This window comes from Phascolarctos cinereus, unplaced genomic scaffold (genome assembly GCF_003287225.1).
Source record: "Phascolarctos cinereus isolate Bilbo 61053 unplaced genomic scaffold, phaCin_HiC Scaffold_5;HRSCAF=322, whole genome shotgun sequence".
Taxonomy (NCBI): domain Eukaryota; kingdom Metazoa; phylum Chordata; class Mammalia; order Diprotodontia; family Phascolarctidae; genus Phascolarctos; species Phascolarctos cinereus.
Window position 1 is genome coordinate 377,284,427 of NW_027555958.1, and position 14,964 is coordinate 377,299,390.

General features: G+C 44.4%; 1 protein-coding gene across 4 annotated transcripts in view; it reads right to left on the minus strand.

The window, feature by feature from the left end:
* TMCC2 (transmembrane and coiled-coil domain family 2) overlaps nt 1-14,964 on the minus strand; it is a 62,171-nt gene that overhangs the window by 15,882 nt on the left and 31,325 nt on the right. The window contains exon 1 of one of the 4 annotated variants that reach the window (XM_021003047.2): nt 7,570-7,791. The exons of the other annotated variants lie outside the window; for them this stretch is intronic. Coding sequence (XP_020858706.1) covers nt 7,570-7,584 — 15 coding nt within the window. The 5' untranslated portion in view covers nt 7,585-7,791. Of the gene's footprint in view, nt 1-7,569; nt 7,792-14,964 lie in introns of those variants that run through there. 4 annotated transcript variants of the gene reach the window in all.

Below are 14,964 nucleotides of genomic sequence, written 5' to 3' on the forward strand. Positions count from 1 at the left end.
CCCAGAAAGGAGAAGTGATTTGCTTCAGGTCACACACTCAGAAAGTAGCAGAAGTGGGATTTGAACCCAGATCCAATATTTTTGCTATATGACAACTGCATGTCAGGAAGCCTGCAAAGGGAACGTTGCATCTTTACCACCTGCACCAAGAGCTGGGCAGACAGGCATCTGGACTATGAATAGGAACAGAACAGCTTCCCATCAAAGGTGACTCTGAGACCGACCAGAACCTTGTGAGGCTCTGCTGGCCTCTCTCACTTTAGCCTGTTCAGGCAGACCTCAGGTCAAGACTGACCCCAGCTCTGTCTGTGCACTACCACCCTGGCTGGGCTTCCCAGGGCCTGGGAACCATGGAGCAGATGTCTGCTATGGACTCTGCTGCACTGAGCCCACAAGATGTTCCTGGAGAGCTGGGGATGGGCCAGGAAGGACATGGGGTCCAGGCCAGAGGCTTCTTCTAAGGTCCAGGACTCCAGCTGGAATTACCCCTGCAGATTCAGCTGAGAAGGAGTTTCTCAGCTCATCTTTTATTGACTCTGGGGTCTGGCAGGAAGGGAAAATGCTGGTCAAAAAAAAGTTTTCACCCTCCTACTGCCAGCCACCTGACAACTGAGCTGATTGATCTCACTTGAAAAAGTTAGGATAGGGTGGTGTACTTGTAGGCAGGATGAGACACGAGTTCAAATCCTGCCTCGGACACTTCCTAGCTCTGCAAGTCATGTAATCCTCCTCAGCCTCAGTTTCTTCATCTGTAAAAATGGGGATAATAATGACATCTACCTCACAGGGCTGTTGTGACCACCATCAAATGTGACAACATACACAAAGTGCCTGTAGACTTTAAGGTGCTATATAAATGCTAATTATTATTAGCTCCCATCTCTTAGTGGAGATCATCATCATCATCATCATCATTTCTTATCTTGGAGTCCATGAACTTGTTTGTTCTATATAAAATCTTTGGATAGCTATATTTCAGCATAACTGGTCTATTTACTCCTATGTATTTTATTTTAGAATTCTATTTATGGCCTAGAGTCAGGAAGACTCATCTTCCTGAGTTCAAATCTGGTCTCAGACACTTATTGGCTGTGTGACCCAGGGCAAGTCACTTCACCCTGTTTGCCTCAGTTTCGTCATCTATAAAATGAGTTGGAGAAGGAAATGGCAAACTACTCCAGTATCTTTGCAAAGAAAACCCCAAATGAGGCCATGAAGAGTCAGGTATAACTGAAAACGACTCAACAACAAAATTCTATTTTATGCATTTAAATGCATCAGACTGTGCAAGGGGTCTATGACTCAAAGAAGGTTAAGAACCTCTGCTCTATGGTCTGGCAGTGAAAGCTCAGGCCATTAACTGCCCAGCCCCCAAACCCACTTTGCTAGCTGTGTGACTTTGGGAAAGTCACAGCATCTCCAAGACTGTTTCCTCTTCTCTACAAAGGGAATAATAACTCTCCTGCCTCCCTTACAGGGTGATGTGAAGATTTTATGAGATAAGAAAGCACTTTGAAGGCTGTTATTTTCCTATTATTCCTCCTTTCATAGGGGGATGAAGGTTAACAAAATGAGTTATAATAGCAGTTCACAATTATAGTTTTAATGTTTGTTCATAATAATCTCATTAGGTAGTGTGAAGAAGTTTTCCCATTTTATAGATGTGGGATACTGAGGCTCAGATAAGTCACACAGCTAGTAAGAGATCTGGAACATGGACCTAATTCTACATATAACGATTCCAAATCCAGTTCTTTCCCCACCATACCAAGGACTGAAAGAAAAAAAAAAGTAGAGGCCTTAGAAATCATTCGTCCGTTAATAATCCCTACTAATGGCTCCAGAGGAACAGCTGGGAGGGAGGGACGGGGAGAAGTGGTTTGCTAATTCCAATACCAACTGACAACTTTGTTGATGGGGGCTGGGCAAATATTTCTGGGGCCTGGTCCTGAAGTCAAAAGAGGGCCCAGGCTTCTGGCCTTCTCCTAACCTGGCCTTGTTGAGGGATGAGGGAAGAAGACATCCCATCTCACTCCCAGTGGGAACACTGAACAGTACTAAACACCCACAGCCAGTTGCTTCTGAAACACTGACTCCAAGTGTTCCCAAGGCCTCTACTGCGGATGGTTGGGATGGGAACAGAGGCAGTGATCCACCCAGCTGGCAGGGTATTGCCCTAGAAGTATAAGAAGCTTTCCTCCCTGAGTCTGGGAAATCAACTCTTTAGATAGACTTAAGGCAGGGCAGTCCCTCCCTACAGCCTAATGTCAGATGAAAGGAGCTCTCAAGGAGAAGGCTTGCAGCTAGTTGAAGCCCTCAGGTGCTTTCTTTTTGGAAATTAATTTTTATTCTGAACTTTATACTAAATAAAATGGGCATTTCCACATAAATAGTAGGAAAAAGGTCTGTACATGGAACTGTACATCTCTATTTTGCATAGCTTGCTCTTCTTTTTTAAGTAAATAATAATTTCACCCTATGTAACAATATATAATAGCTTTCAATATATACAACCTATACAACAATATATACAACCTTTCAGTATATACAACCTATATAAACAATAGATTTCAAAGCTGTCCTGCTTGTCTGTGCTTCCTTTTGGCCATCCTGCATTAAAAAAAAAAGATTCCTCAATGACCATTTTATTTCTTTTCTTGCTGCCCTATCCTCCTGTCCTTCCCATCTTGAATTGAGTTGAGGGTGGGAGTTGTGGCGGGGTGGGGAGTGGAGAAGGGTGGAGAAAAACAAGGCCTTTGTAACAAATATGCATAGTCAAGCAAAATTAATTCCCATAAAGGCTTTGTCCAAAAACGAATGTTTTATTCTGCATCTTGAGTCCTACTTATCTTTTCCATTACAAATTCCCAAGATTTCCCCTCCCAAGTCTGGGCCTCAGAGTAGGATGGTTCACCAGGGCTAGTGTAAGAATCCCTAAGTCCTTGGAAAATGAGGAGAGGCAACCCCTCCCCCTGGACTCAGAGCCTTTTCCCCTTTCATTTATCTGGCCCTGTCCCTCTTCCAAAAAAACATCTAATGCACACTCAAGGGGTTAGCTAAAGTACATCAACATTTTAAAGCAAGACATAAGTGTGAATTATCATTGTAATGTTTATTTCAGTTTAGGTACACGAGGACCAAAAGCCACAAACCGCATCATAGACAAAGCCACAAACGACATCATTCAGTGTCTCCTTTGTGTAAAGCATCGTTAGCAGTTCAAGTTCACATTATTTAAATAGTTTGGCCCAGGTTTCAAGCATGAATTAGTCTTTTCTAGGCACTCCCCATTTCACCCTTCTTTCCTTGGGCTCCCCCTGACTCTGAAGGTCTCATCATTTTTTGCCAATTCTAAGCCATAGCCAGGGTTACTCCTCTCTATTCCTTGGTTCAAGAAAGAGCAGGGTCTGAGCTTTGAGTACAATCATCAGCTTCAAGAAGAATCCGCTCCCTTAATAGTCACCTGAACCCCAAATCAGCTGTCATTGTGTGGATTCCACTTCCTCTCCCCACCCAGGAATTTGCTGAACTAATCTCTCTTCTGAACAACGCTCTGTTCAGCTGTCCTAAAATGCCCCCACCAATCTCCATTAGCCCATCGTGGGACTCTTAAATGCTCCATTCCCTTATCCTTTAAAAGCATCAAGTTATGGGCCACGAGCCCCTCGAGAGCAGTTCTGTCTTTTGTCTTTGCATTCCCAGTGCTTAGCACAGTTCCTGGCACACAGTAGGTATTTAATAAATGCCTGTTGGCTGACTGACTGATTATGAAGTTTATCCAGCCTCCCAACAGGGATAAACACATTGCCCTCCCCAAGGGAGTCATATCTCCAGCCCCTATCTACCTGACACTGCTTCTTTTCTGATAAACATTACAATCATTCACTTCCCTGCAGCTCATTTCTCCAGCCCAAGACAGCCTAGATACATTCGGGGAATGTCTTTTGTTTTATTGGCCACACAATCTCGTAGAAGGGGAGAGAAGGTTACCTAGCCCTTCCACAGGGCCCCCCAACCAAAACTCCTCCAAGCAAGGAATCTCTCTGCACTTGACGGAATCTCACCCCTCACCAGGAGAATCTGGTCGTTTTCACGTTTCAAGATAGTCAATAGTCAATAAACATGTATTAAGCTGGTACTATGTGTAGGAAATAACTACTTCCCCACCCCACCCCCCCACATATCACCTCCACCGATCCTGTCAGGATGGTTTTTACCCTCACATTTCCTCTAAGTCATGGCTCTTATCCATTTTCTCCTATATCCCTAGTTCCTACACTACCTCTCTTTCCAGATCTTCTCTTGGGCTGAGTTTCTGATCCTGCATCTTCTAGTCCTCTACCTGGCCATCTGGATCTCACATTCAGGGAAGTCAAACACCTTTCTCATTTCCATTATCTCCTAACATCCTCAAGGAGACAAGATGGGGCTACAGCTGAGGTTCTCCTGGGACAACAGGACAAAAAACCTAGTGATTCCCTGTCTCCCTTATATTTCTGGACCCGTCTCTTCCCTGTACCACCCCACCCCCACCACACACACACACACACACACACATACACACACACCCCTAGGATGGATCATCCTGTAGACACAATCTGAGGTGCCTTCTCTCCACATACCCCTACCCACCTCCCTATTTACATGGGCTCAGAATATCTCTCTCCTCTAACATACTGAGGACCTCACCTGCCCATGTACCATCTCCAAAAGCCGTGTTGGTGATGGGCTCCCAGGGTCTCTGACCCCCCAGCTCTCTGTGGATTGGGTCAGGCTCAGGATATCACTGTCCCTGGGAAGCGCCAGCCTTGCCTTGGGAAGAAGGGACCTTCTAGCAGGCACAGCAGGGCATCTGATATGTCCCGTGGTTGTCTCATCTGAGTACCAGCCCTGGGGGATTAGGGACGGATTGCTCTGAAAGCCTTCCCATCCCTCCCCCCACCCCCTCCCCCAGCACTGGTGGTACTGTGCATTCCCATCTGGCAGCCTCCTGGCAGGTCACCAAGGAGGGATCACTGGGAGTTGGACCTAGCTGGGGTGGGGGGGAGGGTTCTCCTAGTAGGGCTGTCCCATTCCCTAATCCCAGCTAGTTGTACTAGGAACTCAGCTAGCACAGGGATGAGTAGTTTTGACAATCAGCCACTCCTGACTCAGGTGGGAGCAGTAAAGTTATTGCCTTGGACACGTGTACAGATACCACTCACAGATTCTCTCTCTTTTTTTTGAGGCAATCAGGGTTAAATGACTTGTCCAGTTTCACACAGCTAGTGAGTGTTATGTGTCCGAGGTCACACTTGAACTCAGGTCCTCCTGACTCCAGGGCTGGCGCTCTATCCACTGTGCCACCTAGCTGCCCCCACAGACATGATTCTTGCTCCCAGCTAACAGAACACACACACACACACACACACACACGCAAATGCATGTACAAAACCAGCTCCTTATGCTTACACATACATGCATGTATACATACTCATATTTATGACACAGTGGCACATTGTTACAAGAACATGTGCACGTTCACAGTCAAACCCCTATATTGACATGTACACACCTGTGATTCCCTCTGCAAAAACCACATCATGAATCAATCCAAAAGCATCTATTAAGCATTTATTATATGTTGGACACTATGCTAGGAGCTAGGGATACCAATACAGAGGAAGAAACAATCCCTGCCCTTAAAGAGCTTACTTACTCCATACCAGTGAATGGAGTGAACCCTGGAAGGAACCATCTAGTCTAGGGGTTCTTTTCCTGTTCTGCGCAATGAATCCCTTTGGCAGACTGGTGGAGCCTAGGGACCTTCTCAGAATCATGTTTTTTAATGCATAAAATGAAATCCAGAGGATTATAAAGGAAAGCAATTACATAGAAATAAAATTATCAAAATATTTTAAAAAGCAAGTTCATAGACCCTGAGTTAAGAACCTCTGCTCTAGTATAAGCCTGTCACTTTATAGATGAAGAAACTAAGGCCTCATGAGGTTAAGTGACTTCCCCAAGGTCATATAGATAGTGAGCAATAGAGGTTAATTTGCACTCAGGTCTTTCTCTCATATTACATGGTCTCAAAACTTTAAGGGCTGCCCATAGTGCTATCTCTTAACATCCATCCCCCCTCTTTTGTATGCCCACTGCCATCACCCTAGGATAGGTCCTTGTTACTAGATCAGCAGCTCTCAAAGTATAATCCAGGGAGCTCTGAGAGTCCCTGAGATACTTTCAGGGGGTCCATAAGATCAAAACTATTTTTATAGTAATACTAACATGTTTTTATTTCTAAATTGATAACTGTTGATGGATAGAAGCCATGTAAACAAAAGTTCCTTGCATAATCCTCAATAACTTTTAAGAGTATAAGGGGCTCGCCCAAGACTATAAAGTTTGAGAAATGCTGACCCAGAGTATTAAAATAATTTTGTAAGAGTTATTCCTGCTCCCACCCTCTACCAGTTCTGATCTGCCTTTGGTACTGCTGTCACACACACCTTCCTTGCCCAGAGATCACAGATCTGATCCCCCACAATAGGGGACCCTCTTACCTTTCTAGCCTTATGTCACATTACTCTCCTTCAAACACTATGTGCTCCAGCTACCCAGAATTACTCTTCCTCCCTCCTCCTCCCTCAAAAAACTTCATTCTCCCATTTTTCTTCCTTTTTTCTGGCTGTTCCCTGTGCCTGGGAGGGATATTTGCCCTCCCCATCTTTACCTACTAAATTCCTGCCTATCTTTTAAAGCTCAACTCAAATGCTATTTCCTAAAGGGTATCTTTTTTGCACCATGTATATGATTTCATTGGTACAGAGAACTCCCAGTGAGGAAACTCCCTTCATGAATGCAGACCTTCACCTGCCCTTCAAACTGTATATTCTTAGAGAGTTTCCTGGAACACTGAGAAAGAAGTCATGACATCTAGGTTCACACAGACTGTAAATGTCAGAGTCAGGAATTGAACTCAGAGCTTCCTGACCCCACTTTCTACCTGTCCTGTCCTTCTGACTCAACTGTCAACTCTTTGATGTTAGGGATTGTCACGTTGCACACACTAGATGCTTAATAAATGTCTGTTGTATTATGCTTAGGAGCCACGAGATGGTCTTAGGATCATACGGTGATGGGTTTCAAGCTACAAGGGTCTTTAGAAGATATTAAGTGACTTCCAACTAATCAGTCTGGCCCCAAAGTCTCTTACTAAAATCCAGACCTACCTAATCTACCCAGTTTCCTTAGACCCCAAGATTTCTTTGTTAGAGCTTAAAGAAACCTCAAAAGCATCTAGCCTAATCCTTTCCTCTGACAAATTGGTAAACCAAGGTCCAGAGAAGTCAAGTAACTTGCCCAAAGTCACACAGTTAATGAAGTAGCAGAGCCAGAACTAGAACGCAGGTCTCCTGACACCCAATCCAGTGTCTGACACGAAATCCACACCAGTCTGAGGCTGGAATCCCAGCCTCACTTTGAGCCTTTCTCAAGAGATTAGCTTTCCCTGACCTGTACCAGAGCCTGTCCAGAAAAGCAGCTTCAGAGAAGAAACAAGGAAGGCCAACATCCAACTTTGTCTACCTCTCGGGATTTCATCGGGATGTTTCCAATCAGCAGAGAAACTCTGAGTAGCCAGTAGAGGGGGCCAGGAGTCCACAGAACTGGGTGAAGCTTGCCAAGGGAAGAAAGTGGCCAGGTTGGCAGACTGGGATTTCTAGAGCTCTATAATGAACTTCTCACAACAGATCCAAAGGGCCAACGGTCATCCAATTCCGCACTGGGAGGTTCCAGCCAGGGACTCAGGTCTTATATATAGAGTGAGCAAGATTACACTGTCAGTATAGCTCAAGAAGGAGCAGGGAGATAAGAGCTGCTGGTTGGTATCTTTGGGTTCCCTCCTGCCAAAAAATAGGGTGGGGGTAGGGGGGACATGGGGAAACCCAAGGAAATCACCCTGCACCCATGATGACCTGGACATGTGAGTCATGAGCTTTACAAAACCTAATAAATATTTGTCATTGATGATGACTTGGGGTATCTGAGGTCAAGGAGCTAGGTTAAAGCTAGAGTATACAGAAGAACGGGAGGCTAGAGCTTGGTGGCAAGGGGGTTGAGAAGTGTGGGAGAGGGAACAGTGCCCAGAAAACTACCTCAGCTTTCAATCCAGAGTCTTAACCCAGAGGCCACAGATAGATTTCAAGGAGTGTATGAAGTTGGATGGGGAAAAACAAATTACATCTTTATTTCAATATATCTGGTTTCCTTCGTAATACTATATATTTTATTTTATGCATTAAAATATGATTCTGAGAAGAGATTTGAAAAAAGAATTAAGGACCTCTGGGTTAGATGTGTGCTACAAATTCATCTACTAGGCAGATATTTATGTGTAAATAAGTCAAGAGTCATTGCAGCAATGACTGCAGCAAGCTTACCCATACCAACACACACTTACTGAGCATTTAGTGTGTGCCATGCCCTGGGCTAGCATGTTATGGGAACTACAAAAGCATAACACATGGTCCCTACCCCGAATTAAAAGGAAGTGACACAAACACAGAAAAAGAAATACACAACACATCAGTAGCACTAAAGATGACAAAAGAAATGCCAGAAGGTAATCTATGATGTTAATTAAAAAGCATTTACTCAGGACCTACTACATGCTAGGACCCTCGCCTCAGGGGGTTTGGAGATCAGATGATGATCTATTCTAGGGGTTCTTAACCTTTCTGGTGTTGTGGACCCCTTTTTGGTGGTGGTGAAGCCTGTGGTCCCCTTCTCAGAGTGATGTTTTTAAATGCATAAAATAAACTATATAAGATTATTAAGAAAACCAATTACATTGTAATAAAGATACATTTTTCCCATCCAAAATCAGAGACTCCCTGAAATCTACATATGGACTCCCAAGGTGGGGTCTCAGATTAGGAACCCCTAGCCAAAATATTTCAAAGAAGACCACAGGTTCTAGTTTGGGCTCTTCTACATATACATTAGGAAATGTTTCCTTGACATGCCATAAATTCAATTTAAGTGCTTGGTGCTGGAGGTGACAAAGTTTAGATAAGGCAAGGATGCCTGGTCTTATGGAGCTTACAGTCTAGTGGGGGGGAATATGCATATAACTACGATACACAATATTATGAAAGTTAGACTGGTACAAAAAAAGTGCTATGTGAGGGTCAGAGGGGAAATGGTCATTGCTGATAGCAGAGACCAAGTCTTCAAAGAGATCTTGGGGTGGGAAGAAAGGAATAAGCATTTATATAGCACCTACTATGTGCCAGAAGTTGTGTTAAACTCTTTACAGATATTATCTCATTTGATCCTCACAACAACCATGCAAAGTAGATGGTGTTATTATCCCCATTTTACCATTGAGGAAATTAAGGCAGACAGATTAAATAAACTGCCCAGGGTCACACCTAGTAAGTGTCTACCCAGGGTGACACAGCCAGTAAATGTCTGAGGCTGGGTTTGAACTCGGATCTCCCTGACTCTAGGTCCAGTGGGCTGTCCCCTGTGCCACCCAGCTTCTTGACTGAAGTCAGAGGGAAGCAACATCCTCTCCCACCCCCTACATCCTGCTTTTTCCAGGCCCTTAAAAACTGCTACCTTTATCCAGCCTTAGACACATAATACTTCCTACCTGTGTGACTCTCGGCAAGTCACTTAACCCCAGTTGCCTCACTAAAAAACAAAACAAAACAAAAAACCTGCTACCTTTAACCTTTCTTCATAAGTGAAAGGAGGCAACAGCTTTGGAAAATGATGGAAGAGCTGAATGAGCTGAGCCCAGGGAATCTCTGTGGTCAGAGACCTTGTTCACTATGCCAAAAACATACTCCAGGCATCCTTAGGATTCTTAAGCATCAGCCTAGACGACAGCATGTTAGTCAAACACCCTGGGGACTTTTTCTAGCCTCCCCTAGCATCTTGCCATCACCCTTGTTTGGAAGTCTCAGTCCCACCCCAGGGAGGACTTTCTGCTCAGCACATTTACCCAGCAGCAGGTGGGGGAGAGAAATCACCATCTGCTAAAAGGGAAGGAAGGGCTAGGGTAATGACTGGCAGACAGTCTGACAGGAGAGAGAACAGCATCCCTAGCCTTATACTTCTCTCCACTGCTCTGTTCTCTTCTTGATTGTAACAGAAAAGTGCTGGACTTGGAATCAGGGAAAACCAAGACCCAATCTCCTCCTCTGACTGATGCCTACTAGCCGTGTGACCAGTGGAAAATCACTTAACTTCTCTGAAATTCCATTCCCTCATCCTCCAAGGATAATTATAGAGCCTACATCACAAGGTTGTTATAAGGATTAAATGAGGTAGTGTATGTTAAAGCATTTTACAAGTTTTAAAGTGACATAGAAATGTTGGCTATTATTTTTCTTTCAGACCCAGGGAAAGATTTAAAATACAAGGTGGTAGAATCTCTTGCTCCTGAGTCAGGGATTCTGTATACGTGGGGTAGAGGAACTCAGCACAGAGCAGCTCTGCTTTCTGAATACTGACAACCCGCAATCGATGTCCAATAAATATCTGTTGAATGAATGGATGAATGAATGAATGAATGAAGAAAGAAGAGAGGTTCAAAGTGGGCAGGACAAACTCATTCCCATCAACCTCTTCCTTGTGGACTCAAGGGCAATACTAAAAAGAATAACTTTGAATCTTGAGAATTCTGATCAGTGCAATGATCAACTATAACTCCAGGGGACCAATGATGAAGCCAGCTGCCCACCTCCTGATGGAGAGCTGAAGGACTCAAGGTGCTGAAGGAGGCACACATCTTCAGTCATAGCCAATGGGAGTATTTGTTTTGCTTGACTACGTGTATTTGTTACAAGGGTTTTCTTTTTCTTTTTTCCAGTGGGGGAGGGGAAGATGGAATAAGAGGGAAAAATGCTTATCAATTGAAAAAAATTATTTAAAAAATAAAGAAAATTTTGAAAGAAAAATGTAAGTCTACCTAAGAGTAAATTCTTTCTTGGGGGCTGACAAGGAAGAAGGTGGGGCAGCACACTCAAAGAGGAGCCCTAGTAGCCTTGGCGAGTGATACACCCTCAGGGAGTCAAGGGATTCCAACCACCAAAAAACGGTTTAAATGCTTGCTGATTGACTCCAAGTTAGATTTAAGTCGTCCTGAGGCTTCGTCTATAGAACTTTTTTTTTTCCTGGGAGAGGGGAAGGAGACAATAAAGGTATCCACCTAGATTCTACCTGGGTGAGTCAGAGGGAGTCAGAAATGTGGTTTTAATAGCAATGAAAGGACAAAGAATGAGGAAGACTCAGAAAAAAGACAAAAACCCAAGGCAAACTGGTTTGGGGAAAGATGGGATGAGATAAAGAACACCTCTAGTTCTGCAAATAAAAATGCTATTTACTGGAAATTCCACCAACCCTGCAATTCCCAGTTTTGGAGGTCTGAACCTGGAATGGAAATCCTATGGTCCTGCTGCCTCTCCTTTGGAATGGCACATGGTCTTCATGACACTCAGTGTCTCAGAGATGTAACTGAATTTTAATAAAATCTGGTCTTATTTCCTTCACACTGGCTACTAGAAGGTTTGCAGCTTCCACATATCTCACTTACCTGAAAGTGAGACCTATCAAAACAAATGGGCTTCCCTCTACCTCAGAGTGGGATTTTGGAGAGACAAGGCAGTGTGACATAGAAACAGAGAGTCAGAAGACTTGGATATGAATTTCATCTCTGCTACTTAGTTCCTGTATGACCCTGGGCAAATGACTTCATCTCTACTGGCCATAGTTTCCCCACCTATAAAATGAGGGGACTGGAACAGCTTTAATTCAGCCTTTAAGAACCTACCTACTATATGCAAGAAACTGTTGGGCTCTGGCTACCGAGGGGAAGAAAATCGAAACAATTACCCAAGAAGGTGACATTCTACTCATTCCTCAACTCTAAACTGTATGAAATTATAAGCTTCCCTAGTGCAACGTTTTGCAGATAGTAGGCACTTAATAAATGCCTTAATAAATGATGGTATCTTCCTAGCAACATTGTCATTCTGCACTCAGAATCTCCTGGTTTCTATCACCTTTGTCACTTTTCTATTTTCTTTATTTTGCTAATCTTTCACTTCTCTTTCAGTCTCACCCCCCCATCTGTATGATTTTGGGCAAATCCCTCCTTGGGCCTCAGTTTCCTCATCTGTAAAATGAAGGGGTTAGATTACATGGCCTCTGAGGTCCCTTCCAGCTCTAGCAGTATGATCTTATTATCTGCCTCATTTTCTTCCATTTTGACTTTTTATTCTTTCCTCTCTTCTCTCTCCACCTCTCCCTACCCACTCTCCCCCTCTTCCTGCCTGTTTTTCCCTTCCTTTTTCTTTTTCGTTTTCAACAATGCACTAGCACACAAGTCATTGTTGGGAGGGGGAGGGGAGGGAAGGAAGCACAGGCTGTCTTGGATGCCAATGGCACCCAAAAGATGCTAAATTTAGTGGTTGAGAACAGGACAGCCTGGAGCTCCGGGAGCCTGGACCACAGCAAGGAAATCTGCCATCCGAGATTCCTCCTTCAAAAGCGGGGGATTCACATCATAAAAGTGAAAGAAAACATCCTTCCTTCTTGTTGACAAATGTAACTGACAAAAGAGGAAAGAGAGAGTAGTATCAGTGGTAACCCTTCTCTCAGGCTGTTTTGCATAACTGTTTCAGGGAAGGTACTTTGTGAGGAGTTTGTTGCATTGTGTTTTCTGTGTCTACAGAAGAAAAATTGATCAATCCTTTTTTTTTTTAAGAGAAAAAAATGTTGGGTTTGCCTTTAACTCTCCTCTCTTTCTACCTGGCTGGTCCATGAAAGTTAATATTCATTATGTCCTCTCTTGCTTACATCCTTTTTCAGTTATAGCCGGATCTGCCCACACGGAATTTCATAGGATCTGAGATACAGAGCCTGAAGAGACCTCAAAGGCCCTCACCCTCATTCTACAAATGAGGAAACTGAGGCCCAGGGAGGTTAAGTGATTTGGCCAGGGTTACACAAGCAGAAACACTTAGAGGCAGACTCTGAACCCAGGTCCTCTTACTCTTGGGCCAGGGTTTTTTCCTTCTGCGCCATGCTTACGCTACCAAATTTAATTTAGCAAACATTCACTATGTACATGGCCCTGTGCTAGGTGTTGAGGATGCAAAGAGAAACAGAATGGTTTTTGTTTTGAAGGAACAAAATGGGGCTGAGGAGAATATAACATGTATACAGATAAGCAAATCTGAACCTCTCTTCCCCGCCCAAGGGCATCCAGCATGGAATCACATATCCTTCAGAGTGAATTAGGACAACAAGGCTACCAAGGTTTCCTGGGAGTAGAGAGGGAGCCCTATCCATATATGACCCAATACAAATAGGCCCAAAGCATAAAGTGGTAGGGAAGCTTATACTTTGTGGCTTCTGACTAGAGGCATACAGGGAGAATTGCATATACATATGTGTCTTGGGCAGAACTCTCTGTGTGTAGAAGTCCTTCTTGAGTAAGTGTGTGAGTGGGTAGGTGGGTGGGTGTAACACTGACACGGTACCAGAGACTGTTCCATAGAAACAGTCACTCACTCGAGTTAGTAGAGGCAAAGCAAAATTTGTGCCAGGCAGGGTGAAAAGATCCTTGATTTCACGCACTTCACATTCATGGCAACCACCATAGGGAAGGGTGGGCTGGTAAAAAGCCAAGGACCAAGGGAGGAAGCCAGAATTCCTTTCCTGGAGGTCTTTAAGAAAAGAGAGAAATCTTTCCCTCAACATCATTTTCTTGGAATCATGCAGAACAGCCTCGTCTGGAGACAGGGGGCTGAACAAGATAACCTTTACGAAGTCCTCCCAACCCAGCATCTCTGCTTTTTATCACAGGCTATCTTTGTGCTGGGGCTTGTCTGGCAAGTCTTAGAGTTTGGGCAAGGGATATATCCACAATGCCATCCATCCCCCAAGGAGTTAATAGAAAGGCACAGAGCCTGGATTATGTGCAGGGCTGAAGCCGTCTTTCTCAGGCTATGGAGAAACCTTATGTAATGGAGTTAATGTTACAGGCAGTTGTCTTTCTAGGACAGGGTTCGCCTTTCCAGCAGCCCTAAGGAGGCCTCCTAGTCACAATATCGCCTTGGATCTCATTCTGCTTTTTGCTAGGAGACTCACTAAATTATTCACCAGATGTGAAGGCAGCCCTTGATTTGGGGGAGGGGGTCTAGGCAGTGGGCTATAAAGAGAGGAGGATGGAGACTCATGGTGCCCTCATTCAGATCTCTCTAGTAGCTAGACTGGCAGGGAGGTTAAAGGGGGCCAAAGAACCAAGGATGCAAAAAACTCTAACAATTGCAGGACAAATTAATGGCAGCAACCCCCTAGAAATCAATCTCACCCCCTGCCCAGCCCCCAACTCTCTGCTGTGGGTTCTTTGAGCACCTACTATCCTTGGAAGCTTAGCTCACCACCCTTCAATGAAGCTTAGGGAATTCCTTGGTTTCCCAGGGGACTAGAAGGCCTTATGTGTCCATCTTTATTTCTATTTCAAGTCACTCTTCCCCTTCAAGCATAAATAAAGTCCAAACATAGTTTATGCAAGAAGGGGGGGGGGGAGAAGCGGGATCAGGTTCATGATACTGTATTTCCATTGCCTCATCAAGGAGCAGAAGATCCCAGGGTCACATTTCACTTCTCAGGGATGTGGCCAGATGCAGGGAAGAATTTGCCTTGGTGACCAGGAGTACTGAGCTAACTCCCACGGCCCCCACCCACCCTTCCAGATCAGGCTCCTCTTGGTCTGAAACCCAATGCCAGAGAACTCCTTCACCCCTGGCTGCTATTGGCTCTGGCATAAAGAGGTCTGACACCTGAGACTCCAGTATGCCTTCCTCCCAGGCAGAGAGTCAGTGGGTGGTGAGGAAGCCAAAGTTGAAATGGATCGAACCCTGGAGAGGAGATTAGAGAATTAATTCAGCAGCTCTCCTCTGT